At 48.2% G+C, this 27,929-nt stretch overlaps 2 protein-coding genes across 3 annotated transcripts; one reads left to right on the plus strand and one right to left on the minus strand.

The window, feature by feature from the left end:
• Positions 1-141: 141 nt before the first annotated feature.
• SNX12 (sorting nexin 12) lies at positions 142-6,850 on the minus strand. Of its 2 annotated transcripts, none has more exons than XM_059482669.1 (4): positions 6,643-6,850; positions 3,384-3,479; positions 2,387-2,511; positions 142-1,931 (listed from the first exon to the last, which is right to left on the minus strand). In XM_059482669.1, the coding sequence occupies exons 1-4, from the start codon at positions 6,832-6,834 to the stop codon at positions 1,829-1,831; spliced, it is 516 nt and encodes a 171-aa protein (XP_059338652.1). In that variant the 5' UTR covers positions 6,835-6,850; the 3' UTR covers positions 142-1,828. The 2 variants fall into 2 exon arrangements, with proteins under 2 accessions (XP_059338652.1, XP_059338653.1); XM_059482670.1 differs by lacking the exon at positions 6,643-6,850 and adding an exon at positions 4,881-5,076.
• On the plus strand, positions 6,068-27,295 carry FOXO4 (forkhead box O4). The gene is made up of 3 exons (XM_059482668.1): positions 6,068-6,531; positions 16,659-17,891; positions 22,053-27,295. The coding sequence occupies exons 1-2, from the start codon at positions 6,148-6,150 to the stop codon at positions 17,871-17,873; spliced, it is 1,599 nt and encodes a 532-aa protein (XP_059338651.1). The 5' UTR covers positions 6,068-6,147; the 3' UTR covers positions 17,874-17,891; positions 22,053-27,295.
• The last annotated feature ends 634 nt before the right edge of the window (positions 27,296-27,929 follow it).

Here is a 27,929-nt window from a genome sequence, read left to right on the forward strand (position 1 = left end):
CACCCATGTCCATCTTCCCCCGGCCGTTCCCCCGCCCCGCCGGAGCCCGCTCTGTCCCGGCAGCTCTCCCGCCCCCTCGCCGGGGCCCGCTCTGTCCCGGCGGTTCCCCCGTCCCGGTAGCCCCCAGGACCAGGCAGACAATTGGCTTCACAGTGGTTTAATGCGAACGGCACCGGGACGTTACACTGGACAGGGTGCAGACAGCTGGATGGATGGCAGCCCCGCGCAGGGCAGGGGATGGAGCCGCCCCGAGCGCGACTGGCGGCACCAGGAGGCGGGGACCGAGCCTCTCCGAGGCCACGGCCGCCTCCACCGGCACCGGGCTCCGCGCTGCCCCACGGCCCTTTCCGGACCGAGCCCGCCCCCGGAGCAGCTCCCCCGCGCTTTCAGCGACTTCTCCCAAAGAGTCACCTCTCGCCCAGCAGTACCAGTTCCTCACCAGAAAACAGAGGGGACGTTGGGAAGGCCTCGGGGAACGTGCCTGGCAGGAACAGGAGGGCATCCACTCTGGGCCTGTGCTCCAAGAAAGGCTCAACTGTGCCACAACAAAGTCACCAAGCACTTTTAAACCAGCCAGCCTTGACCTGAGGAGCCCCCTAGCTGAGGCCCAACCTCACTCATCACAGCTGTGGCAGCTGGGGAAGCCTCCAAAGGACACTTGTGCTGCAGCAAGTCACAGCCTCATTGTCTCCTCAAGCTCTGAACACTTCCCTGACCAGTCAAATGTTCTCACTTCCACACAAGTGACTGCCTAGCTCACTGCACAACAGGGGAGAACACACAAAGAGCCACTGCTACTTCTCCTGCTTTGTAAGCAATGTCTAACCTAGGACTGACTCCCATTTTCTGCTGTCCTTTTCTGGAGAGGTGGCCTCACTCCAGGCCCCACTGCTGGGCTCCTCCAGCAGCAGCCATCACAGCTGCACCCTACAACTGCTCCCACCAGCCTTCTCTTGCTCCTCCTCAGCCAGCCAGTCTGCTCCTCCCAGCAGCTGGGGCCCAGGATAAGGTCACTAGGCTCAGCCGAGCAGGGTGCTGCAGGCAACACCAGCCCAGCAGCCCATGCTACAGCAGGCTGTGGTGTTTCTTAAACTCTGGGCCAATGCATCACAGTACACGTGGCTACAGCCCAGACTATCCCATCTTCCACATGCCAAATGGCCCACAAAGAGCATCATGAGAGCACATGGGATGGAAACCCCTCGAGCTGCCAGCAGCACCTTAGAAAGGAGGGGACACAAATACACCAAATAGGTCTGTAATTCAGGAGGCTGATAGCGGGGTTTGAGTAGGTGTTGGGTCTCAGCACTTCCAGACAGTGAAGAATGGGGGTTTCATGCAGGGTGAATGGGGTGGATGACAGACTGACACACCCAGGCACCTACTCATTGGTTTGGATAAACCTTACTAAAACTCTAATACCTGATATAATCACTGACCAACATGACAACTGCTATTCTTCAAAGTCTCCTGCAGAGATGCTTGGGGCTGCACAGACAAGGAAGTGAAGGTCATCTCTTATCTTCCTGTACAGGGAGAGAGGCAGCTCCTACACCAGAACGCCATTAGCAAGTTCCTGCTCCACACCTATCCACATCTGCCCCTAGACGTGGGACAACACACTCACTTGCATAAATCTTCACATCTTTAGGCCACGACCACAGCCCAGTAGAACAAACTGCTGCCAGTTACAAAAGAGGAAAATACTGAACAAACTGGGAGGTTCAAGAGAGGAAAAGCTGGTTCAGAGAAGACAGATTTAGTGTAAAAATAAATGTCATTTTTGCAGGAGGGAGGGTGGAATGGAGGAAGACAGTGCCAGGTGCTCCTACTGGCGCACTTTCCCTGGGACGTAATTCCTATCAATAGTCTCCTCTTGCAGGAACATATGTAAGCAGCGCTCGTTCTGTGCCAGTGGGTGTCCAGCAATTCTGGAAGAAAATCAGATGTGGAGGTTAGCACAGCTGCCTCCAAGACCCCCACACCTCTGACGTGTCAGGAGGGAGTCAGGCAGCCAGCTCAGCACACCTGCACCGCGCTCAGCCCAAGGTCACGCATGGCTCTGCAACAGGACCTGTAAGAGGTGCTTGAGCACAGGCTGTTCCTTCCAGGCCGTGCCCTGAACCAACAGTACCATGCTGGTGGGTCCCTGCAGCACAGCTGTTCTGCTAATACTCACTATGCTCTCAGGAGAGAGCACAAAGCACCGCCCCCACTCAGGGCAGGACTTGCTCCAGTTCCAGTTTCATTCCGTGGCTGCAGGTGCCACCCTCCAGCACTGGCACCTGCCAGAAGCAGGTCAAGACTCAAGACTCTCTCACAGCCAGCCCACGGCCAGCAAGAGCTAAAAAGGCAGCACACAGCAAAGCCAGGACATGAAACTTACTTGTTAATAAACTGTTCTAGGCCCTGTCTCCGCTCCTCGATGAAGGACTCCTCAAAGATGCCTTCATCTCCTCGGAAGGGAAGCTGTCGTTTCAAAGCTTTTCCAGGCAGCGGTGGCACTACAATCTGAAAGCACAGCATCACCCCATGAGCACAGCAGCCACCAGACATCCTTTGCTCTTTGATGCTCATCTCCAGTGCCATCACATGGACAGAGCAGAAGGTGCCCACTGTCAGAGACTGGCTAAGTTTCATGTCTCAAAACATTTTAGGATGTTTGGCAAACGCCGGTGTGCATGTTTGGTGGGAGGGGCAGATCAGGGCTTGTGAAGGGCTCCACCCCTCAGCCCAGAGCTAACATCCCAGGCCGGGCAGAGCTGTTCATCAATCACACACTTAGGGTGGTGCTAACCCAGCCCCTGAGTGGCCAGAAGCTCCACCTTGGGAGGCGGCCACGAAAGCCCAGGGGCTTAAAAGCTCCCATGAGGGGCTTGTCAGGCCCCTGCATTCTCCTGGAGTTTCCATCTCACCCTTGCTGGAACCCTAGAAGTTGGTAGCTATGTGTGTTTTTCTGTACCTTTTCTGTCTTTCTCTCTCTTTTCCTTCTAATCATCTTTTCACAGAAGTTTTCTGGGTAACGTAGCAACTTAAGGTTTTAAAGGTTTCTAAGTTAAGCAGGATAACATTATGCTAAGTTAATAGTAATTTAATGCTAAGTAATGTTATAATAAGTGTTTTATAAGTGTATTTACTCCTTTGCCAAAATTCCTTATTTTTGCCAGTAAACTTTTGTGCATTTGTGACCTCTTGAGAATATCTGGTTGGCATTTCTCCTTGTACCAAACTAGAGAAAAGGAATCTCAGTTTAACCCCTAGATTTAAGTATCTGGGGTGCAACATCCAGCACCACAGCCCCACTTCTGGGAATCTCAAGATTATTGCTGCAACTGTTCCCACATCCTGGCTTAAGGAATAGGGAGGACTGAGCCAGGCCTCACCTTACTGTCTCGTTCCAGCTCATTCTTCAGCCACTCAAAGTCGCTGTATCGTCTCCTCACACATGACTCCTTCAATTTGAAGATGGGGAGGTTTGTCTGTAATGAAGCAAAGCAGTTTATTTGCAAGTTGCTCTGGAAGCCACATAAGCAACTGAAACCTAAAGATGCAATGAGAAAATCAAACCTCCTGAGGATGCATGATGGGAACAATCAACTTCCTTATTCAGGACAGCACAAACACCAAAATCCTTCAGATTCAAGCAAGCCAGTCTATTTAGTGCCAGCCATTCCCTCTCCCTTGAGTGACTATTTCTGGAACATGCCTCCTTCCCAGGGGCATACACTGGGACTAGTGCTGACAATATGACTGTCAGGAGAATAATATTTTTTTCACCCAAGTTTACTCCATTTTGAAGTAATCTACAAGAGAGTTTTGCAGCAGCCTGCAGAGCAAAAGAACATCTGGCCTGACAGTGGCATCTCCATGGAAGAACTAACTGAGGAAATCTTGCCCCAGCAACTGTTCAAGGCTAGACCTTATCTACAGTCTTCTCCTTAAACAGAGCAACCACCCTAACAGGCTTTTCATGCCCATCTTGTCACTGGAGAACGGTGCAGCAATTCCTCACCTTTCTCCCCTGCCACTGGAGTCCAACAAATGACAGCTGCATTACCTTTACCCCATCAACACTGTCTGAATCATTCTAGGAACTGAGGTAACAAAACCTTCATATGGGCAGCATTTAGATATTACTGCAAGACAATTAACTGTGCTCTTGAGTCTATGAAATAAACCCAGCTGTTTTCAGAGCATCTCTGCTTGTTTCAGTGGGACTAAGAGGTTCCCATTGCCACCTGCAGGCTGACGGGAGCCAAGCACCAGAGCAGGAAAAAGCAAACACCAATTCTTCTGAAAGGCAGAGGAGATTGAGCAGTTAAACCATGCTGTAAGCAAAAGTTAAACCAGAACCACAACACATGCTAAAGGGACTTTGTATTAGGGGAAGCTCAGTTTTACTCTGCCCATCTATCAGCCGCAGAGCTGTGAAGGGGTCCCCAGTTCAGCTCGTTTAAGGCCGAATGAAGAGAAGCCTGCTATGCACACTCCTAGGCCACGGGCTCTCGGTAGAGCAGCCCCACATTACTGCCACCCAGCTCTCCTCCCCTGCCTGAGATAAGCAGCTCCGTGCAGCCGTGCCCTGCTCAGCAGCCACCCAGCGGGGCTCCGGAGCTGCTGAGGCAGCAGCTCGCTGTCCGTGCGCGCAGCAGCCCCCGCTGGATGCCGGGCGAGCCCATCAGCTCTGACCTTGAGCCCCGCAGGCTCGCCCCAGCCCGGGGCTTCGCCTCCTCCGTCCCCGCTGCTCCACAGCGGCACCGCTCCGGCCCTACCCGGCCGCCGTCCCGAGCGCTGCCGTGTCCCGAGCGCTGCCGCCCCTCCCCGGGCCGCACACCCGCGCACCGGGCAGCCCAGCCCCGCAGGCCCGACCGGGGCCGCACCCGCATGCGGAGCTCGTAGCTGGTGTATCTGGCGCGGCCCATGCCCACGGTCTGCGGGTTGAAGATGTCGATCTCGAGGAAGTTGCTGGGCGGCCCGTACGCGTCCGTGAGGTCCTGCGGCTTCGCGTTCAGGCGCCGGGTGTCCGCCACCGCCGCCTCCGACATGGTGGTGGTGCCGCCGCCCCGCCCGGTCCGCCCCGCCCGCTACCGCAGCCCGCCCCGCCCGCGCATAGCTGCACGGAGCCCGCCCGCCGCCTACATAAACCCGCAGCTATCCAGGGTTCGGGGCCCCTCAGCCGCCACCCCACCCGCACATCGCAGCACGGTGCCCGCACAGCGCCTGCATAACGCGGTAGTTATCCAGGGTTCGGGGCCGCTTAGCCACGGCCGTGATAGCGCCGCCGTGCGGCCGCCCCCTGCATAAACGCAGCGGGTATTCAGCCCGCGGGGCTGGCTAGGCCGGCCCTGGAACCTGCATGGCAGGCTTGCTCCCGGCGTTGCTCCGCGTCCCCTGAGCTGTTCCGGCCAGGCCCCCGCGGGACAGGGCAGAGCCCGAAGCTGAAGCGGCCGCGCTGAGCGCCCGGCTGGAAACCGGAGCGCGGGGCTAAAAAACGTGCAGAGGGACTGCGCCATACAGCGTCTGGAGTGTTGCCAGCCCCGGACGCTGTACAGCGTAGGGAACGCGAGGCCCTGGAACATGGTTGCCGCGATTCTGACGGGCAGATCGGGACGCAGACCCATAACGCCTTACGCCAGGGAGTGTCCCGGAAATAGGCTCCCATCCGTGACGGGATGGCGGAGGCAGCAGCACTCTCAGGCCAACGCGGAGTGCCGCGGCACACTCTGAGGCGGGCGGAGGAGCTACGGCCGCCTCGGAGCTGCTGCCATCACGCCACTGTCAGCTCTCTGCCACCGTGGCGGGACTAGGCCCGTACTGAGCCTGGCAGGTTATGTAAGCGTAGCCCGCCGCGATGCCCGCTGGGAGCTGTAGTCACATCAACGCACCGCCTGCCACGCTCACCCGTAGCGGGACACGCCCCGCCCTCCGCCGCAGGGGGCGCTGGGTACTGTAGTCCACCGTCCGTGCATGGCTGCCTGTTAACTCCCCGGCGGGACTACCGCTCCCGGCGTGCCCCGCGTGCGCAGGCGCGGGGAGCAGCGCCGCTCCTTGGTAAACAGAGCGGCGCGGCGGCGGCGGCGGCAGCGGGCCCGGGGCGCACAAAGGGGTGGCGGGCCCGGCACTCCCGGCGGGGCTGAGGCGGCGCCCATGGCGGAGCCGGCTGGGGCCGCGGCGTCGCCGGACATCGACCCTGACTTTGAGCCGCAGAGCCGCCCGCGCTCCTGCACCTGGCCGTTGCCGCGGCCCGAGGCGGAGACGGGCGGCGCGGCCGGCGCGGCGGAGGAGGGCGCGGGCGGCGCGGCGGCGGGGCCCGGCCGGGCCGAGGGGGCGCGGGCGGGCGGCGCGGTGGCGCGGAAGGGCGGCTCCCGGCGCAATGCCTGGGGCAGCCAGTCCTACGCCGAGCTCATCAGCCAGGCTATCGAGAGCGCCCCCGAGAAGCGGCTCACGCTGGCGCAGATCTACGAGTGGATGGTGCGCTCCGTCCCCTACTTCAAGGACAAGGGTGACAGCAACAGCTCCGCCGGCTGGAAGGTACGTAACGGGAGGACCGGCCTCGTGTGCCGGGGCCGGGCCGGGCGAGGAGCGGCTGCGGAGGCGCCTCCCCGGTGCCCCGGCCCGCCCCGCCGCCCGCTCCGTGCTCACCTGTTGCTGCTGCTGGGCTGCACTGGGGGCACTACGGCGCCTGGGCTGAAAGCTCCGCTGAAAGCTCCGGGGTCTCAGACCGAGCCCAAGCATCGGCTGTGCACCGGGAGCAGCTGCTGGGGCTGGTTGTGGCATGACCCTACGAGGCTCCTCTTTGCGTTTAGAAACTTTTCCAGCAGAGAAAGGACACATTTAACAGGCTGTGTCCGAGTTTCTGTGCAGGGTAAAGCCTCGCCTGGAGGCTTTTTAATCTCAAGGCCGCAGTTCTCTGTCACGTGGTTGTTAAAGCTCGGTATAAATAACTGTGCCATAGCAAGCGTGCTTGGCTTTCGAGGAGGGCTCTTGAAAAAGCGTCTTGTTTCCAGGAACGTGATGGGGGCCTCTGCTGGAGTTTGGAAAAGGGAAAGCAATAATTTGCTTTAAAGGCTCAGCAGTGTCTTGTCTCATTCTGGAAATAGGTGTGTGCAGGGCTCTGTTAAAAGAGCTCCAGACTGTTTCAGTTCTGCCTGTGGCGACCTTGTGCTCCCTTATCTTTAGTCTAAAGAGTTCCAGCAAAGAGAAAGGGAAATGTGAGAGCTGGCTTGCAAAATAGCCCCTCAGCCTGTCCTGATGTATCAGAGCGGATGCCATGGAGACTGGACTCTGAAGAGTGTGATCTGTTGCTCTCTCACCACAGACTGGAATTACACTCTTGTTTGCAGTATTTATTAGCAGTTCATCCATGCTGCAGTTCTGCAGGAGGTTCAGCCAGCACGGTTTGGGGCTTTGGGCTTCCGTGACTCCAGCCACGTGTTCCAGTTGTCTGACTGAGCAGTAGGTGAGGACAGAGAGTTAATTTCAGACAGCAAATAAATAAATAAACATCAGTTTCTGGTAGGTTGGCTTTCAGCTGGCTCAGCTCTCTGAAGTGGCACACCACGTGGTGGTGTGAGTGCAAACATTTGCTCGAGAGGGTAGAAACACGGTGAGAGGGATGCAGCTGTCACAGCTTGGGCCAGCACGCGTCAATACAAAACTTTTCACCTTTCCATTTATCACTCATTGACAGTTCCTAGAGAGTGCATCTGGTTTAACTAATATGAATTGTTCTCTGTTACTTGTATGTGTAGGTTGGGTTCTGTATACTACATTCTGATTTGGGACAGTGCTTGGGTTTTGGTGTTTTTAGTGGAAGATAGTTCTTGTTTCCTCAGGCTAGGGCTGCTCTCCTGGTCCTGCTGCTCTACATGCAGTCATGTTAATTTAACAGAACTGGTGCATTTTCTTGTCAGGAATATGTCTGAGTATCTGTTGGGCAGTAGTGCCTGAGATTAAAGCTCACTGTGCTTTCTCAAATGCTCCCAGGTACTGTGGTGAAGGTAGAATACAGTGGGATGTCCTGCTGGACTGGCTGCTGGAATAAGTACACTTCTGGCTTAATCCACTATGGCTGTTCTTTTGTTATATCCATTCACATATAATGGGACCATCAGCCATTGGTGTTACTCTGTGTTTTAATAATGTGTCACTTTTGTGACATGTAGCAGTAGATTTAAATTCCAGAATTTCACTTTGAGAATTTATGCATACACAAGAGTGAGATTCCTGGTCAGATGCTGTTGTAGCTTTCCTGTAATTGACTTTTTAGTGTGGTTTTTCAGCCTGGGAACAGGATAATTCTGGCTTTAGAAGGAGTAGAAAAAGAAACTTTTTGCCAAGAAGGATGAGGGCAGGCAGAACAACAACAACTGTGGTAGGAATCAGCCTGTCTTATGATTAGGGCAGTTTAAAGCTCTTGATTTAACCAGCAAACAGAAAATCATGATAGAAATACAGTACATTTTCTTTCCTGCTCAATCACAAAATCCTGTTGGCAGAGCTTGGCAGGATGTGTGACCATGGAACTTACTTTTAGTATTTCTTTCTGTTAACTCACAGTTACGTGGGTTTGCAAGAAGTTTGTTTGTTTTACTGACCTTAGTCTGTTTGCATTCAGATCCCGTAAGTGAAGGGAGGTCAGACATTTACAGTGTTACAGACGGGGACTGAGTCAAGTCAGTTCAATTTGACTTTAGTGGACTTGGAGCAAAATTAATTCGTGCATATTTAAGACAAACTGGATAAACAAAAGATGTATCTTCACTTGAGGAATGGACCTGTCTCGTTTTTTTGTTGTTGTTGTTTAATTCTTGTTATTTTTAGAGCTGTGAAGCTCTGTTTGCATGTTTTGGGGGTTTTTAATCTGTAAAGTAAAGGAAAAACTTCTTGAGTTGTCTTAGTGATTTCTCAGTTTTGACGTGAATGATTTTACATAAAGGAAATAAATGTGAAGCTGCTGTTAAAGGTAGCTGTAGCATTTTGATGCCTGTTAAGATGGTGGTACAGCTCTAAAGCTCTGGCATTTCTATCTCATTTGGACAGAGCCAAACCGATAATACACTTTGTTTTTATATAGTGCAGTTTAACAGAGAATTTAGATTAAGTAATTAAAAACAATATGTCTTTAAAAACTCTTAATCTACTTTAGTTAATATAAACTCCATAAACTCGTTGTTGTTTCATAATTAATTTAGGCTGTCCTGCTCCACTACACAATTGGGGGAAGTGCAGCTGTTGCCGCTGCCAGGGTGTGACCTCCATGAATTCCGGAAGGATCTGTGTTTTCGAGGAAGATGGAGTTGGCTGCTCCTGAAGTGCTTCAAACACCTTGTAAAGGACACATTTGCAGTGTGGGCAGCCTGTCCTTTCCCTGCAGGAGTTCAGCTGAAGTTAAGAATTAACCAGCCTGCAAGGCACAAGTGTCCTTGTAGGGGGTGTTTGGGGATTCCTCATAATCCTTCCCTGGGTGCTCTGCAGGGTACTCTGGGTATCCATGGGTAAGAGGGTCATTCCTTTTGGTTTTGAGATTACTTGCAAGGGGAAGGTTGAGGGTTTGGGGTAAAGTGCAAAAACCCTGCAGAGAATGCACTGGTTGTTACATCCATGTGTACAAGCAAATTTGGCACAGTGAGGAACAAGAAGGACTCATCTTTCTTAGTGAAACAAATTGTGTACTCTCCCCAAGCTCTTGTCTTTTCCTTTGTAGGAACAGAATAAACTTTAAAGCCATCCTCTTCACCCTCCAAAAGTATGTCACTGAAACAAAAATCAGATGTCACCTATGTATCTATGTATGCAACACAAAGAACAAATTATTCTGCACTATTACACTAATTATGGGCAGCTGATGTCACACCTCTGCATCCTGGTGCTCCCTATTTATTTCAAATGTGTGCATGGATATTCACAACATATGTACAGTATGTGTGTGTGTGTGTATATGCAACAGCTCAAGGAGCTGTATTACGAATTAAAAATTACCAAGTGTTCTGTTTGTCTAAAACAGATCTCTTAATCTTTGTTAAAGTGGGCAGCATTTCCTGAAAAGCCTTCCATTCCAGCCTTGTAGTTGATATTAAATGTTGACCAGCTGGATCAGGAGACCTGGCTGAGGGCTCAGTCACAGTCAGTCACTTCACTGGTTTTCAGTGCTGGCCCTGACAGTGCCCAGGCTCTCCCAGAGCTGTGGCTGTCTGATCTCCTGGCAGAGCATGTGCAGAGCTCCCTCAGGTTGGAGCAACTGCTCGTCCTGTGGCCCTCTGAAGCTCCTCCATGAAAGAGAATAGGCCAGCAGACAAAAGGAACCCTGTCCATCTTCTGGACTATTTCTGCTGTGCTGCAGCTGGTAGATTCTGCCAGGCTGTCTTTATGCCTTGCAAATAAATTCCAGTTCAGTAGATACAAAATCATGTGAACACTAGTTTTGGCAAAGTCGAAAAGTTTATTGTTGGTGTGCTATCAGTCAGGCGACTTTTTTGGTTTTTTCTGAAGTCAGATCTGCAAATAAGCAATAAGTTCCTAAAATAGGCACATTTGCTGTTTTTTTATAGCTGCTGGTATGTCCCTGTATCCTTTAAGATTATTTATTTTTGCTCAGATTTTTCAAAACCTTAGGTTCTTAACTTGAACTACTAAGGGGCCAAATCATTATCAGGAGAATCTGCTTTAATTTCACTAAGAAACCCTTTACCTGAACAGGAACATCTGGTGGCAGTGCTGGGCTTACTTTGACTTTTGGTAATGGTAATTGCACGATAATAGGATTACAGAATGGGTTGGGTTGGAGGAGACCTTGAAGATCATCTCATTCTATGGGATGCCTTCTAACAGACCAGGTTTGCTTCAAGCCACATCCAGCCTGGCCCTGGACACTTCAAGGATGGGGCAGCCTGTGCCAGGGCCTCACCACCCTCACTGGGAAGAATTGCTTAATATCCAGTCTAAAACTGCTCTCAAGTTTGAAGCCATTCACCCTTGTCCTATCACTCCTTGTAAACAATTCCTCTCCTGATTCCTTGTAGCCCCCCTTTATTTACTGAAAGGCTGCAGTGGTTTCAGAAGACATTCAGAATATTTCCCTGTGTTTCCTCACTGAGCCAAAACTGAATGGATGTCATAAACCAAAAGGATACATAAAACTTCAACTCAGCATCTTGGCTCTGAGCAAAGTGTAATTCTGCCCAACCTTCAGCCTGGTGCAGGTTTGTGCATAGGTGAGGCACAGGGTGGAGTCTGGGGGTGTCTGTGCTGCACAGAGCCACTGACCTCAGTCTGTGAAGAAAGGCTGCTTTCTGTGACTGTGCTGAGAAAGCCTGTAGTGTTTATTCCTAAATGCCTGAAAGGACACAATTCCCATTAAATCTTCTGACACTAAAAATGAGGAAATATTCTAAACTGAATTGGAATATTGATGTCATTGCTGTAGTCACGATACATCATTTAAGTCCACCTGCTCTTGTATGGTTTTGTAGGTGCTGCTCTCTATTAGTTTTGGTTTATTTTGGTTTCTTGGAAGTTGCTGCCTTGCAAAGGGGAGGGAGGGTCTGGCTGTTTGAATCCTGTGTAGCTGAGGGTGGGTGGAAGCTGCTGGACTTTTGCCATTACCTCATGGTCTGTTAGTGATGTGCTTAGTGCTGGCTGCAGGGCGATGTTCCCTGTCCCAGCTGCTGGCAGCCCAACTGGCTTTCCTTAAAGCAGGGGGAAAATGAAAAACAACCTAAATGAGGCTTGTTCAGATGCCATACTGAGGAGTCAGTGATGGAAGCCTAGTGAATACAAGTGGATGTTGTCCATTATCTATCTCTTAACAGGGTATTTTACCTTTTAATCCCAGTAGTCCTTAAATGGTCTGTGTGGGTGAGGTGGGAGGAAGGCAGCTGGGCATGGCAAGGTGTAGTGGGTGAGAGAGTGGCTGAGTGCTGGGTGTGGAAAATGAGGCTGGTGGCAGTACACAGAAGTAGGACAGTAGGGCACATGTGGGGTCACCAGGTGTCCTGTATTCCAGGTGGAAGAAAACTGATGAGTACTCAGCTGTGAAGAGGGCCAACCATCAGTGTAGCAACATACACTTAACCCTGCTTAAAGTGACACTAACAGGCCCTTCTTGTTGTAATGCACTGAAGCAGCATGAAATATGAGAAATTTATTTTTAATTTGAAGCCTTGTTGAGCGTGGTTGTTCCCCTCAAAAGTTGGGAAAAGCTCATTTTTTGGTGAAAATTCATCTACTTCATGCAATGCCAGTTAAATTACTTGAAGATTTTTTTGCTACTCTTCCCTGCTCCTTGCCATTTTTTTCTGGAAAGCTGCTGTGCTGAATGATTATTCCTTGCAGCACAGCTCAGTTTTCCAGGCAGTTCTCAGAGGAGGCTGTTCCTGGGCTGCTGGTATTACTTGTTCCAACAAGTTTCTTCTGCTCTATCTAATCCTAAACAGCTTCTGTTGTGTATGCCTGCCTGTCTTGTAAATCGCCCAGTCTTTGCTTTTTAGAGAGCTGTGATCTTCTTCTGGCCTCCCACTGAAAGATTACAGAAAGGAAAATGTTCTTCCTAAGATAGAGATCCCTGTCTGCTGAGCTTGACGTCTGTGCTCATGTGTGCCTTCTGGAAGGGGATTGCTGGGGAAGTGTTTCAGCTCCCTGGCTCTGGAGCACTTGTTTACTTGCTGGTGCAAATCTCTACAAGGAACTTTTTCCTGAAGCCTTTGGAGCCAAGTGGCTGAGACAGGCACTGGCAAATACAGCAGGCAGAGTGTTCTCCCCTTGCAGCCTCCCAAGAATGCCATGGCAAATGATAATTCAGCACAATTATAGGCCTGGCACTGGAACATGGCCCTGCACTGGGATGAGACCAAGTTCTTTGTATGCCTCCAAGGCAGTGAGAGTGTATTACAGGCAGCTGCAGTGATTGCATGTATTTTCTTTCTTTTTTTTTTCTTTTTTTTTTTCCTTCTGTCACTCATCCTTTAGAGAGACTTTTTGTTAAGAAATCTGATCCTCTGTGGTTTGTAGTTTAAACTACATGATGTTTCCTGGGAGAATGGCCAGGAAAGGAAGGAAACCACTGTGTCTCCTGGAAGGGTAGCTGCTCTGTCTTGTCTTTCTGAGTTTAGCTTGTGCTTGGCTCTGAGTGCTCTGCTAGCCCAGGCTGTGCACCATTGCTGCAGGGATCAGCTCTGCTGGGCAGGGCACAAGAGCCTTCTTCTGCTCCTGTAAACTTCAGTTTTATGGTAGGGAACCTCAGTTGTACCTACAAAGCTGTACAGTCCCCTGGAAAGGTTGTCAGTGGCCTTTAGTCTGTATTCATTTCAGCTGAGCATTTTCCATGGTATCTGTGGCAGTTGCCCATGAGGCTGACTGGGCAGGGCAGTGGCTTGGTTGTGCTACCAGCTCCTGTGGTAATTCCCTGATGTGAGACCAAAGCAGTGTTTGGTGCTGGGCAGGATCCACAGCAGCCCCGATGTTGCTGCAGGGGCAGGCCTGTTTTGATGGTGACAAGTGTTGCTGTCCTTTAACTGTGGCCAGGAGATTTTATCAAAGAAGAAGGCCTAATGTTCTGGTAACTAAGATTTAGGGAATAGTTTGCATAAGCTCCTAGCCACACTTCTGTGGCTAGTCCATATATCCTAGTTTGAAGACACAGTGGTTATGACCCACCTGTGTACACCCTTCAGTGTACAAGTTTGTCTCTAGCCAAACTTGATTTTTTTGCATACTATCTGTCCTTGATTTCAGACTGGTTTTGTCTGAATGTGGTTTGCAGGAATCATCTTTGATCTATGATGGATTTAGAGACACAGGCTGGCATTTTTTTAATGGCAATGCTTATTGTGCAGTCATAAGTACCACTGTAAGATACCTAAATAAATAACAATATCCTTCCCTGAGTAGGGGCTGAAGATGTTCCTAAGGATTTGAAGGATTCCTGCCTGCACCTCTTCCTTCAGGTCACGCTTCTCTATGATCAAAGAGTTGCAGAGTCAAGACCTGGTGTGTTTTGCAGATGCTTAAACCAACTGGGAGCCTCCCACGCTGCTGAAATTGAGCATCTAAAAAGTTAATGTCATCTGTGTGTTCCTGGTGTGGGTTGCTTAACATCGAGAAAGGAAATATGTCAGGGTTGCCCGGGTGACTGAACTCTGTCATTTCCTCTTCTGTCATGTCTGACTTGCAGGTCTGTGATTATTTTACCATCATTGATCTGTCCCTGGCTCTCTCAGTGAGATTGGAGGGTGCCCTCCATGTGTTGGGTCTATTGAATCACTAGCAGGTGCATTCAGGCTGCTGGGTGTGTGGGTTCAGTGGAGTTTGGGACACTCTGGGCTCCAGCCAGCAGCCTTGCAGCCAAGCTGGGTCCTGCAGGTGAGTTAGGGCTCAGGGCTCTGTGCTGCAGTGCTGAGCTGCCTCCCACAGTGTGCAGGAGAGCTGCCAAGTGATAACTTAGGCCCTGCACTTTAGATAACAGTTAACCCTGTTGAAAGAAATGTTCTGGTTTTTTTCCTCTGCCTCCAACTACACGTTCTGTTCTCTTCAGTTTTCGGTGCTTGACCCCCACGGTGAGGTAGTTCAAAGAACAGAGATAAAAGGGGCAGGAAAAGTGGTTTCCAAGGAAGGATAAGGCTGCTTTTCAGTTTGGTTTGCTCTCTGAACTGCTTATAGCGTCACAGATGCTTGTGTTACGGAAGGATGAGAGCTTGAAGATGAGGAAGGAAGGAGTGGTACAGCAATTATCTGTTTCTACAGCTTTGCCATTATGTCAGTTCAGCAGTAACATGTAAAATCACTTTGGGAGTGTTTTACAAAAGGTACCAGGCTTCATTGTGCTCATGTGAATTCTATTCTTGTTCCAAGATGTCTCATTTCAAGCTGCTTTTCAGCCAAAAATTAGCTACACAAATTGTCTCTTATGATACTCAAGATGCCATCATGAGTTCCCAGGCTACTTTCAGGAGAATAAATGAAGAATTAGTGACAACTTAGTGGTTCTTATTGCTGCAGCAGTGTGCATTCAAAGTTTTGCACATTTACCTGGGAAAAGGGATGGGATTCTTTGGAAATGAAAGCAGCAGCCTTGCAGGAAACAGTGCACAGTCTGAATTGCTTGTTTCAACACTTGAAGGAAAGGAAAGCTTTGTTTAGAGAAGATCCAGGCAGGACTGTTGTACAGCTATTACTGTGAACAGCTCAAGTAATAAAACTGTGTGAGGGCATTGACTGACACATGTTCCATCAGGCTCTGGCTCTGCAGTCACTCTCCAATTAAGAACATGTGTATTCTTTGATACCAGTTGCAGCAAGCAGCCAGTCTTCTCCAAATCCTCAACAGCCAAAGGTTAAAATGAAAGCTAAGCCAGGATGATTCTCAGATCTCCTTCAATCTCCATAAAATCTTTCCACTTTGCCTGTATTGTTAATATATCTGCGTCTCCTTTTTTCTAGGACAGTACTTTTGGTGAGGTGGCCAAAATTAGCATGGGGAGGACTTTTCCGAGAGGAAAAGGGTGGGGAGAGGGAAAGCAGCAGACAGGAAAGAACTGTGTTGAGAGTTGGTGGAAAAAGATAATTTGTTCAGAATTAAAGAGAGTATGCATGAAAACTGAAGGTTGTTATATAACTTAGTTAATATGAAAAAAATGTTGTGCTTGGACCCCTGTTGTGTTTCCAATGCTGCACCTTTTAATCATTTGTAATTTGGCCATCTGAAGAAATTAAGTGCAGATATCAAATAAATTCCTAGGCCTCAAGGGGAGTTTATGGAGGATCTGTTCAAACAATGAGATGTTGCTTCCTGATTCTAAAATTCTGGGGAGTTTATCAGCTGCAGGATGAAAATTGAGTTTGATGATGGTATGCAGACATGTTAGCTTGCAGTTTTCAGCAAAGCTAAAGCAAAAGGAGGGAGCTGGGAGAGGCAAGGAATGTGTGTCTTACCCAGCAGAAAGATGGGAGAGGCTAAAACTGGCATGTACTGTGTGGGAGTGCAGTATCCACTGAACATCTTACCCTGTCAGGAACATGCACCAAGGAAAGCACACAGCCTCCTTGCAGAGGGAGCCTGCCTGTCTCCAGGATTCTAGGACTCTTCTTGAAGTTTCTCTCCCATTTCTCCAGTTTTGGGGTGATGTTAATGGATGCACTGCACAGAAGTGCTTTGCCATTTCTCTTCACCCAGTCTGTTTTATTTACTGTTATGCTCTGCTTGACTCTGACTGAAAACTGGCCATATAAACGTTAAAAAAATTAGCCAGGTTTATGCTGGGTAAAGGGGCTGACAAAAGGGTGAGAACAGCAATAGCTCAAATTCAGGTAGGCTCATGTTGAAATTGCAGGTTGTATTTTAGAACTTGTTTTCTTGCTCTGTGACATGCCTAATTTTTTGCAGATTCTGTATGGTCTTTAAAGTTCCTTTGTGTTAGTATTTTGCTAGCTGAAAGCTGCTAGTTGTCATGGTAGCTTCACCCTTGATATTGCAGTGAAACATGGCACTGCTTGCTATTGCTGCAAAGCATGTTCAGACAGAAATAGCAGGTTTTTATGGATAGCTTATAACTTTCTTCTCTGCATACTGCCTGAATGTGTTTAAGCTTGTGAAGTTTCTAGGTGGGAGGTGTGTCAGTTGTCAGGTCCTCACATTTTGTGGGTTTTATTTCTTTTTTTTTCAGAACTCCATTCGACATAACCTGTCCCTGCACAGCAAGTTTATTAAAGTCCATAATGAAGCCACAGGGAAGAGCTCTTGGTGGATGCTCAATCCTGAGGGTGGCAAAAGTGGAAAAGCACCAAGGAGAAGAGCTGCCTCCATGGACAACAGCAGCAAACTTGCAAAAGTCAGAGGTAAAGCATCCAGGAAGAAACCTCCTCTCCAGTCTGCTCCAGAATCCTCTGCTGACAGTCCTGGCTCCCAGTTTCCTAAGTGGCCTGGGAGCCCGTCCTCGAGAAGCACCGAGGACTCTGATGTGTGGAACACCTTCCGGCCTCGAACCAGTTCCAATGCAAGCACCATCAGTGCCAGGCTTTCTCCTATCCTGACAGAGCAGGATGACCTCCACGATGAAGAGCTGCTTCCTTCTCTCGTGTACTCCAGTGCATCCAGCAATGTTCCACCAACTGTGACCGAGGAGCTCGAGCTCATCGATGGCTTAAATTTGATGTCTCCCAGCTCATCTGTGCTGTCCACCCAGCAATCTGCTTCCAGTGGTCAGATCCAGAGAGATTCCAGCTTTTCTTTGCAGAGCCCAAATGCAGCTGGTCAGACTTTTGGCAACTCCCTGTTTAACCCTGTTGATATTTCACTGCAAAGTTCTGTCAGCCATTTCTCTGCCCCTCAGACCTTGGAAGCTCTTCTGACACCCAGCTCTCCTCCTCCAAGGGATGTTATGATGACTCAGGTGGATCCAGTTCTCCCACAGACTGGTAACAGGATGAGCAGCCGAACTCTTCTGCTTCTGGGTGGACAAGCTGCCCAGAGTAAGATGAGCTCAGGCAATCCACGAGGAAAGCCTGCAGAGCAGCAGGCAGAACCAGTCGGTGCCAGTGTTTTGCCATCAACGCTTCCCATAGTGACATCTCCTCAAAACACTGCCAGCATCACCAATTTGAAGGCTCCAGTTTCTGCAACAGCTGCCCAGTCAGTCCAGCTGGGCAGTCCAGTGCTCCTTTCATCTGCCAGCCCTGCTCCCTTGGGATTGAACCAGGACAGGCTCCCCACTGACCTGGACATTGACATGTACATGGAGAACCTTGAATGTGATATGGATTACATAATCAACAGTGAACTCATGGATGGAGGACTGGACTTTAATTTTGAACCTATTCTGCCTACTCCCAGCTATCCCAGCACCTCACAGGCCTCCAACCATACCTGGGTACCAAGTTAACTTCAGGAGCACAAAAAGGTAGGTGTAGTTATGTAAAATGCTACCAACAACCCTGTCTAGGATGGTTCCTTTGCCCAGCTCTGCAGCAGTTAAAGGAACCTCTTTGAAAGCATAGTAAAAAGCTTTTGGAAGGCTCATGTTCCCTTTTAGGAGAAGAAAAAGCTGTTTAAAGGTAGGTGGATTTAGCTTACGTACCAGGTAGTCAGCTCCTTTATGAAATTGAATAATCTGAATGAAACTCCTGTTGTCTCCTGTCACCCAAGATGACTCCATCACAGGACATCAGGCAGTGCCTACAGCTGTACAGTTGACATGAGAGCATGTGCTGATTCCATAAATAAAGACATCCACCAGTACATACAGAATGGTTGAACTGAGCCAAGCACACACTGTGTTTCTACCCAGGTTATTATTATCCCTGCAGAATTCTCTAGGATGTGTAGTACAAAGCATGTCCATGTCATGGCTGTCTGCTTTGGTCTGTGTGTAGCTGTTCACAGTCACCCTTATCACACCTCCTGCCCTGCCCTTACCTGGGGTAGTGTCTGGAAAGTCAGGTAAGTTGGCTCACCAGCATTAACTACTCAATTGCTTCCCATTATTAGAATAGGAAACAGGAGTCTGCAGTGTGCATGGAGGTGGAAGGAAGAAGGATGTGTTAGTGCTGTCCCATGTACTGCAAAGCTGCCTCTTCAGCAATTTGTCATATTTGCACAAATTGTGTCAGTTTTGCAAATAGTGTATATGACAGCAAGACTTTAAAGTATCTTCTTTTTTGAGGCAGTGACACCCTGACTTGAAACACTTAAAGCAGAGGCAGTGGAAGAATTAGGGAACTGGAGCTGAAGGCCTGCTTCACACTGGGAGCTTAGCTGATGGAAAGTGGATAGGCTGGAGCATAGGCTGGATATTGGTTGGAAAGTGGAAGCCTTGCCAAGAATATTTCCTTTTTAGGAGGCAGATGTGGTATTTGTTAGTGTTGCAAATTCAGCTGCTAATACTGTCCAGCTGAGCAGGCAGAAGTGAGGGCAAACTGCAGATACTGTGTCATTCTGGGAAGCCCTTGAGCTTCAAAATCATGAGAACAGAAATTATCATCTTCTTGGCCTTAATACTCTTTCCTAGGCACCTGAGTCACTTGGAGGTGGTTTGGACCAGGTGACCTCTGTCAGTGCAGCCATTCTCTACAAGTGTCTTGGGTCCAGACAGAGTAAAGTGCTGTCCTTTGAGCTGGTGTTACTTAAACTGTTTGAAGATATTGATGCATGACTATATATTGCGATTTTAAACACAATTTAACTCCTCCTTATTCCAAGTCACATCCCACTGCTTAGGATGTCATTTCTTGGTAGTGTTCTTCTGTTTGTACCTAACCGATCTCTTTATTGTAGGGAGAGGAGGATCAGTCAAGCTTTTCTGTATTCTTATGGGACTTTTTATAGTGATGTGTGTTAACTGTGCTGAATTACTGAGTGTCTTAATTTAAAGATCTTATCTTCAGGTGAAATACAGAAACTCAGTTTCAATTTCAAATTTTGGTTTTGAAATTGGGTTGACAAACTGTGGGTATCCTTCTGTGTTAGGACAGTTTGCAAGTTAGTGGCAGAGGCTGTGGCTTTTTGAGCAGTGTTTCCATTGGATATTGTTCTGAGCTTTTGTGTTGATTTTGTTTGTTTGCTAAGGTTTGCTTTTTTGTTTTTATGCCATGCTAGCACAGGCCATTATATTTGTGGACTTTTCAGGGATGAAATATTTTTCACAGAAGTGTTTTCAAAACATGTGCAGGCTGTCCTGCACTCCTGGGTCAGGTAGACAAGGCCTCTCTTTAAAGCATACCAGGTATAGATTATTTTTTAAGAGTGTAAAGCAGAGAAGCTGAGGAATTATTTATCCAAGGGTAGGGTCTAGTAGTGTTGAAAATGTGGATATAATGAAGTGCTTAAGAGTGAGAACAGGAGCTCTTAAAGCATGATTATGTTCTTGCTCCATTTTATATTCTATGTGAATTGCTTAATCAAAACAGAGGAGCTAGTGATGTTAAAACCCTTGGATTTTCTTTGTTCCACACATGATACTTTCTGGGAAATGTTTTGGGCATGAAGGAGTGAGATCTGGAGCAAGTTCTGAGCCCCCATTGTGTTTGGGCAGAAAGCGTAGCTCCCACGTGCTCTGGTCACAGCCCTGCTGCCCCAGGAGGAGAGGCCACACCCTGCCAGTGTGCTTTGCTTCGAGCCTTTTATTCTGTCCTTAGATTTTGTTTGCCTTTTGCAAAGCTTTTCTGTTTTGCCTGTATCCTGGAGTCCATGGAGTGGGATGAGGGGGAGCTTTTTCCCCAAAGGAGAGCAAGTATTGTGCAAAAGGCTGCCCAGACAGAGAGGTGAATCAGGTTTCTAGCAAAGGGAGAGCAGGGCACGTGTGGAGAGAAATAGGAATGTTCGTGGGAAAAAAGGCAGAATGTTTTCTCAACGAGTTACAAAACCAAGTGAGCTGCAGACATCAGTGTCTGTGAGGAGGCCAAGACTGTCAGTTGTCCCTTACTGCAGTGAGTTCCTAGGATCCCAGGGAAAGCTATGTATTGCTCTGGTGTGGCAGGCATTTTTCCTTTCATATCCTTTCTATTATGCTGCTTTTCTCAGTGTTTAATTCACATTGGCAAAAGCTATTCTTAAGTAATCACTAACATAAAGCTGGTCTGGGTAGTTCCTGTGGGCCTAACTCATGGCCTTCTGGGTCAGTTATGGGTATAACGCTGAGCAAAACCTGTTTATCAGTTAATCACAGTGATCACATTCTGATTTGAGCAGCCAGAATGAAAGGGAACTGGGGAAATATTTATCTTTGTAGACAAGAGGATATCTTTAGGAAAGAGTACTTAGTCTTATCTGCAGCACTTAGGAAGATAGGAGCTAGTTGGTGTTACCCTTGGTGCTCAAAGCTCCCATGATTTTATCCTCTTCTTGCACATTAAATGTCAGAGAGCTTGTCCACAGCTTCACCAGGAGTCTGTTTGAACCCTGCCTGTGTTTCTTTGCATGGACATTAGAGATCAAACATTGAAACTTGGTCTCTACCCAGCCCTGATGCAGCACCCACAAACTGAGCTATTAGCCACAGAGGAAGACAGCATAGAAATACAACTGCCTTTTTTGTGAAGTGCTATAGCTTTTGTCTCATTGGTGAGTGTAGAATCCATTTAGTCTTGTGGTGGATATTAGTTAATTATTTTTACTTATTCATTTAGACTCCCTGTGGCTTCAGAGTCTGGAGAACTCTTTCTTATCCCTTGCCCAGTTTGGTCTGGATTCATGCTTTTCTTGCTCTGTCGAATTCCCTTTGCTCCAAACATTGGATTTTTGTCTGACAGAACATAAATAAATAAAACCCTCATAAACTTTCAATTTCCCAAAGCAGCCCATTGCTCTGGCTTCTGTTTTAACTTACTGTCTTTTCTTGTTCAGGGCTGATTCCCTTTTGTAGTTTTTGGGGGTTTTTTTCCTTTTCACAGGTTTATTTCATGCACCCTGTTACTGAATGCAGCTGCTGGGATGCCCTACATTTATCTTGCTGTTTTGCCTTTCAAAGTGGATCATATACCTGCAGTGGTGGTTTTATGTCAGTGTCCTAAGTCAGCTTAGACTTATTCCAAGGCTTGTTTCAATGAGTTGTGACAGCTTTATTGAGGTGAGGCAGAAGACCTGAGAAGAGATCTTCAGACTTTTGGGGGACTGAGATATCTGAAAATGTTTAATTATTTGGAAGTAGAGACAGGATTTCTCTAAGTGGGTGAGCATAAACAGTTTATGTGTGATCTTTAAAAGTCTCTTTTACAGTCTTTTCCCTACCAATTGATATTTGTGGTTGTTTAAGTAATTTTCCACTTTCCTGCAATGCCTCTAGTGTTAGCCAAGTCCTTCTTTAAACTTCCTTATCTTGCAGAGCCTTGTTGGTGCTGTCAGCTTACAGGAGGAATACTTACTGCTGACCTTTCTGTCTCAGTCATACTCTGAAGCTTGGAGCTGAGCAATTGCATCCTCCACTTGACTCTCTGTTGATCTCTGTTTCTTGTGGTCTGTTTGTTCTGTAGAGGCAGATTGGTAGTAATTAACTCCTTATCTGTGCATCCAGGATTCCCACTGAAGAGGAGCTCTAACCAGTCACTCTTATTTTTCTTCTTCCTAGTGTCCTTCAGGTTTTGAACATTGGGTTCTGACTTCACTTCCCACCCCAGCAGAGAAGAGAATGGAGCATGTTGGATTCAGTTTCCCTGCACACCATGCCTTGGGCAGAAAGGGCTGCCCATCTGGGAAGAAGGGGCAACCTGCATCTGGCTGCAACAGGAAGAGTTTAAAAATAATAATCCTGTTATGTGCCATGGCTCTTCCCACAAACCTGACCCTGCCTTGGACCACCTGGAGAAACCCATGTCCAAAGAGGAGCCCTGGTAAAAACCTGGGCCAGAAGCCTCCGTGCCAGGCAATAGTGTTTTCCTGTGTGATGAGTTGGGTTTGCTGGAGGAATCTCTCACTGGCTGTTCCTCTCTCTGCTCCAGCAGAAAGTCTCCCAGTGCCTCGGACTGGTGGAGGGCTGGCTCTGCTCTCACTTGGCTTGCCTCATGGGGCAAAGTAGTTGGACTTTGTGATTAAGCCACCAGATGTGTACTTGGTATCCCACAGAGGAATTGGTGGGAGCTTGTTGGTAGAAGGCCTGTGGGATAAGGGTGTGCTGTTTCAGGGGGTGCTTTCAGTGTGCCCATCACTGGAGCATCCATCATTGTTCTGCAGGGAAGGGTGGTTCTCGTGGTGTAGAAGGCTTCCAGCTGTCCCCCTGGGTGGAACAGGAGGACACTGAGTTTTTCACTGTGCCAACTGAGCCCCATTGAATCAGAAGCACGTTTTGAGAAGTCCCTATGCTGTTCTCAGCACTTTCCTGATACACCAGGCTGCTGTAAAATAAGCACAGGTGCTAGTAGCTGCTTTCTGGGACATAAAAAACATTGTTTTGGGTTTGTTTTTGATCTGTCTTGCTACAGCAGCAAAATGGAAAGCCTGGGTGTGGCCTTAACAGAGCCCTGGTTGCTTTTCAGAAGGGCATTTTCTATAGATGAAATATTTTTTTACTAATCTGGGAACTTTCTACAGTGAACATGAAGCCAATGTAATGTGTGTCCCTATTATGCATCTCTCTGTCTGAGAAGGCAACAGTGACAGACTCTTTTTCAGAGCTGTATTAGGAGCAAACACATCTGATGTTTGATGATGTATATGATTGAGGGGAAGAAATTGGCAGGTCCCCGTGGTTTCAAACCACTGTGGGAAGAGTTGTACATTATTGTAATCTATATGTAAAAGTAGGTGCAAATTACATAGAAGCTTTTCTAAACCTTTTTAAATATATATTATATATTTTAATTGAAAAACGAGATTATTGGATAAAAAAGAAACAAAACAAATTTGCTGCATCTGTCCCCTTCATACCTGATAACACTACAGTATGGGAGGGGGCAGCCTAAGGCATTTTGGGCCAAGAAGCTGAAAATGATGTTGGAAAAGTGGGAAGGACACAGCATTGTGACTGGAGAATGGCTACTCTCCCCAGAGGAGGCAGAAGGAAGGTGCCTGGCAGGGCTTTCAGCCACAGCTGCTCAGGCTGGACATTCCTGCCGAGCCAAAGGCACAATGGAGGGGATGTTAATCATTAACAGCGCTGTTCTCAGCTAATTCCTGAGTAGCTGCCTGCAGCTGATCCACAGGACACATTCCCTGGTCTGCTGAGGAGATGGTGTGGACTGGATTGTGCCATATCTGCTGACACTCTGCATGGCCCTTACCGAGGGCATGGTCAGTTGGGTTTGGTAGCTCACTTTGCTTTCTGAGGGGTTTTGTTTTCTTGCTGAAGCTTCTGCTACTGCTGGGGAGCTTGAAGCCTGTAGGCTCACCCTCAGGGGTCCACCTGGGATCCTGCTCTGTTTCCATATTTTTGCAGAACAGAAATTAGGGGTCAAAAGATAAATTCAGAGCATTAATGGCATGTTCCTATCACTGTTTTGGTGTTTGCAGTGACAGGATCTGTGGGAGACATGATGCTTTCATGGTATTCTAGTGGACTTGATCTGGCAGAAAGATTCTCCAGTCCTTTTTGAAGGTGGCTTCAGTTCAGAAAGTTTGTATTATGCAGTGCAATGAGCCACAAGGTTTCACCAGCTTGTCTGCTCTGTTTTCATTTTAATCTGAGTGGAGATTGGAGATGGAGTGATTGCCTGGTTCCCTCCAACAAGGAGTCTTCAAAAGTCTTATCTACAGTATGCTATGCCATCAAAGCCTTGAATAGTTTGATAACCTTTGTTTTGAAGGCTGCCTTCTTGGCAGACCTCCCAATGTTTCAGATTTGCCCACAATCTACATGTCTGGCCACATCTCATTGCAACAAATAAACAAAAAGGCAGTTCCTAAGCTGGGATCCCAGAATTTGTGCACTTGAGGCATGGATGAACATTCTCACTGGAGTTAGTTCATTACACAAGTGGATAGATGCCCTTTCACAACACTTGATGGCATGTGCCACACATGAGAATCAGCCACTCTGAGCTCAGTGAGCAGACTGGAGAGATTTATGTTGTTTGGCGCAGAATATGCTGCCTTGTTAGCTTGGGTCCTGAAGGAAACTTGATCCATGATGTACAGAGCAGGTTGAATGGCTGCTCAGGATTCACAGCTATGTATCAAAGGACAAGACACCAGTAAGTGTGGTCGTGTTAAATGTGAGTCTCTTGGCTCATTTTCCATGAAAATGGAACCCAAAGCAATAGAAAAGGCAGTATTAATTGCCAGTGCTTCAGACCACCTGTGGGCTGTTTCAGGCTGGGTTGGTCTGTGGGAAAGAGGTGCTGTCTTCAGGCTGTTACAGCGTGTCCCTTAACTGTGACAGCCCTGGGAGCTGGCCTGATCCCTGTCTGCAGAGAGCCTGGCCCTGAGCTCCCAGGTACCACCCCAGGGAGATTGTGGCATAACCTCAGCTGGTTCATGTCCTTGAGCTGATCCTGCTGCAGGAGGTGTAACCCCAGGATTCATCATGGTTACTGCTCTGGTGTGAGTTCAGACAAGACCCTTTGAGTAAGGAATACAGCACATACCTATTTTTCTCCCATATTCCCCTGGCCATACTGGTGGAGATAACACTGGAGATAGGGGCACCTGTGGCTGGAGTCCTGCTGTACCAGGGTCCTGGCAGTGACATTTCTGCCTTGTAGCAGTCTGTACAGATGATTTGTGTGTCCTCAACACAGCAGGAGCTGTCAGTGGTTGAAGAAGCTTGAGAGTGCCCCAGTGCTGAGAATGGTGTTCAGAAGACTTGTGGAGTGCTCAATAAACCATGAATGTAATGCTGCAGGCTCAAGCAAGCAATTTAACTTCTTTTTTGTATGTTTAGCAGGATACAGAGGGGAGGGATGCAGAGAATTTGGGAGTTCTACAGACACTTCATTTTCATGAACCTTGAGCTGTTTTAGCCTGAGATGCTTCCTCATAGGACATAGGAGACTGAAGTTCCTAAACTGCTGCTTGCAGACAGGCTGTACCTGGCAGGGGGTTGCTCAATACTTGTCCAGTTTTTTGTATTCTTGCCCAAAGCATTTGCTACTTGCTGCTGCTGGAGCCCAGGTCATGTCTTGGTGGCTCTTCATGCTGCATTAGCACCACAGGCCCCATACTTTGGGTTAGTTTTTGCTCTAATGAAGGATTGGGGATTTTGAGAGCAGCTGTGAGTGGGGTGAGAAGAGAAGGGGCCAGTGACATGGGGACTGGTGCTCCTGGGTAGGTGCCTGAGGGGGGCGGGCAGGGGACTCTTGGCACAAAGCATTCCTTTATGCTGTGTTCCTTGTCCTCCCTGAGGTCAGGCAACAAATTTCTCCATCTTCTGAGGATCAAATGCCATCTTACACAGCATTGAAGCCACCATGCAGCTCAGGGCCACTACAGATTCAGGTAACCAAACCCATAGAGCTTAGTAGGAGGCAGACTTGTTGCTTTTATTTACACTTGGGTTTAGCAGATTGCTTGAACTTTCTTTATAATTTAAGCATATTTTACTTCCAAGCATGTACTTCCAGCTTCATGTGAGAGCTTGGAAAATTGGAAGCTTCTGGGAGCCCTTAATTTTCCTTGCTGGTGTGTCTAAAATCATGTCATCCCTATCCTGTGCTGCTTTAAAAACAGCAGTCAGATCATCCTGATGAGAGGAATGAAGCATTCCAGAGCCTGGGTGTATTCATAAACAAGAGTCATAATAGAAGCAAGTAGCACTAATCAGCTTTTCCAAAAGAAATGCCTAGAAAGCTTTTATGTAGATAAGAATTTGTTAATTTTCTTACTTAGCTGCTTATTTATAGCCACATTCAAATGCTTCAGGGCTAGCCTTGCTCCAGGATTGAGTAACCTGTGTCTGGTGCCATAGGTAGGAGTGCCTTGGGAGTGGTGTCCTGGACTGTCACCAAAATGTGAAAGTTTGGATCCATTATTAAAAAAACAAAAAACAAACCCAAAGCAAATCAATCAACTTTGGGACATGAGCATGAACAGGGAATAGCTTAGGGCTTGCCTCAGTTGCATGTGTAATGAAAAACATGTTCTAATTAATGTGGGGAAAAGCAAGAGGTGACTTCTGAAGCCTAAAAGATGTGTCTGTGTGAAGACTTGGAGCATGAGCTAACCCATCACCACACTCACCTGACCTTCAGGAAAGGGATCCCCTCTCTTCACTAGCCTGTGTGTCTTTGCCTGCACCTGATGTGTCTGTAGCTGATGGAGAGCAGTATCTGATGGAACCAAAATCACTCCTGATGCTGTGGTGTACAGCAGGGAGAAGAGGCAGCAGAGGCTGAAGGTGTAAGAGCTGACAGTGTTGCATTTATGGTTCTTTGGCTGAGGCATTGTTATGGTGTGTGGTAGAAGGGGATGTTCTGGGACACAGAACCAGAGCCCTGGTTGCTTTTCAGAAGGGCAGTGGTGTGGGACTGGTGGTGTGGGGTTCCCCAGGGTGTCCTGAGAGGTTTGGCTCAGTGGAAGATAAGTTACTTGTCCTGAAAGCAGCCACCTTATACAGCACTGGGGTGGTTCTGTGAAATGGTGCTTCCAGCACAGTGGAGTCTTCACCTGGTGCAATCCCAGGAAAGGTTTCTGCATTGCTAGCACAGATGTCTGCTGCACACAGGGCACCACTACCTGACACGCTTTCCACCACATCCCCTGTGCACTCTTCCACCCATTTCTCACAATAATTTTTTTTTAAATAAACCTCTGCTTTTGTTTGCTCTCTGTAGCAGTGTAACTTCTGAACCATTACAGGCTTTGTTACCATCTGTGCTAGCAAGACTGTAGAATGTGCTAGACTAGGGGGGAATGTTTGAAAAATAAAAACCTGTAATCCTCTGCTCTGTGTCTCATCCAGTTTGTTCTGTTCTCATGGCAAGGGCCAGCTATTTCTCCTTGCCCTTGTCTTCTTTCCCCTGCCATCCTCACCTGCTGGGGTCCCCCTCAGTGGAATGCCCCTTAGCTGGCCAGAGGTAGAAGGGTTGTAGTGTGACACCCACAGAGTGTCTGCTGTGCCCTGCAGTGTGTGGAGCCCCTTGTTACAACTTGCTGGCAGTGCATGGGGATCCGTGGGGTGCCAAGCCCTGAAACCGACCCTGGGGAGTTGTAAATCCTGCAGGACTAGTCTAGAGTTGTTTCAGTCCCTTCATTTCTTGCCTTTCTAGACCTCAGTGCTAAAGGTGACTCTGTTTTGTATAACTGCATTCAGATATCTTTGTGTGTCAGCAGCGGTGGTGGCAGGTAAAGGGATGAGGGAGAAACAAGGGAAGGAGTGTAGACTAAGGATTCCACTGGCCAGGTTAGACACACAGAGGGAAAGCTGGGCATGTTCTAACGCTGCTGAGGGTAAAGACTCATTTGTGAAATTGCACAATATGTGTACAATGAGAAAACTTTAATTCAAAGCCTTGGATAACCAGAATATTATTTTTGAATCCTATTCCTCTCTACAGTTAATGCAAATAACTAAATA

Source organism: Ammospiza nelsoni, chromosome 15 (genome assembly GCF_027579445.1).
Source record: "Ammospiza nelsoni isolate bAmmNel1 chromosome 15, bAmmNel1.pri, whole genome shotgun sequence".
Lineage (NCBI taxonomy): Eukaryota > Metazoa > Chordata > Aves > Passeriformes > Passerellidae > Ammospiza > Ammospiza nelsoni.

Bases quoted from the DNA above. Each gene is read 5' to 3' on its own strand.
- FOXO4 (XM_059482668.1), top strand. From the start codon at position 6,148: ATGGCGGAGCCGGCTGGGGCCGCGGCGTCGCCGGACATCGACCCTGAC. The intron at 6,532-16,658 runs GTACGTAACGGG...TTTTTTTTTCAG, and splicing joins ACAGCTCCGCCGGCTGGAAG to AACTCCATTCGACATAACCT.
- SNX12 (XM_059482669.1), bottom strand. From the start codon at position 6,834: ATGTGTCCTTTCTCTGCTGGAAAAGTTTCTAAACGCAAAGAGGAGCCT. The intron at 2,512-3,383 runs GTGAGGCCTGGC...CTGTGCTTTCAG, and splicing joins AGCTGGAACGAGACAGTAAG to ATTGTAGTGCCACCGCTGCC. The intron at 1,932-2,386 runs GTAAGTTTCATG...ATTTTCTTCCAG, and splicing joins CTAGAACAGTTTATTAACAA to AATTGCTGGACACCCACTGG.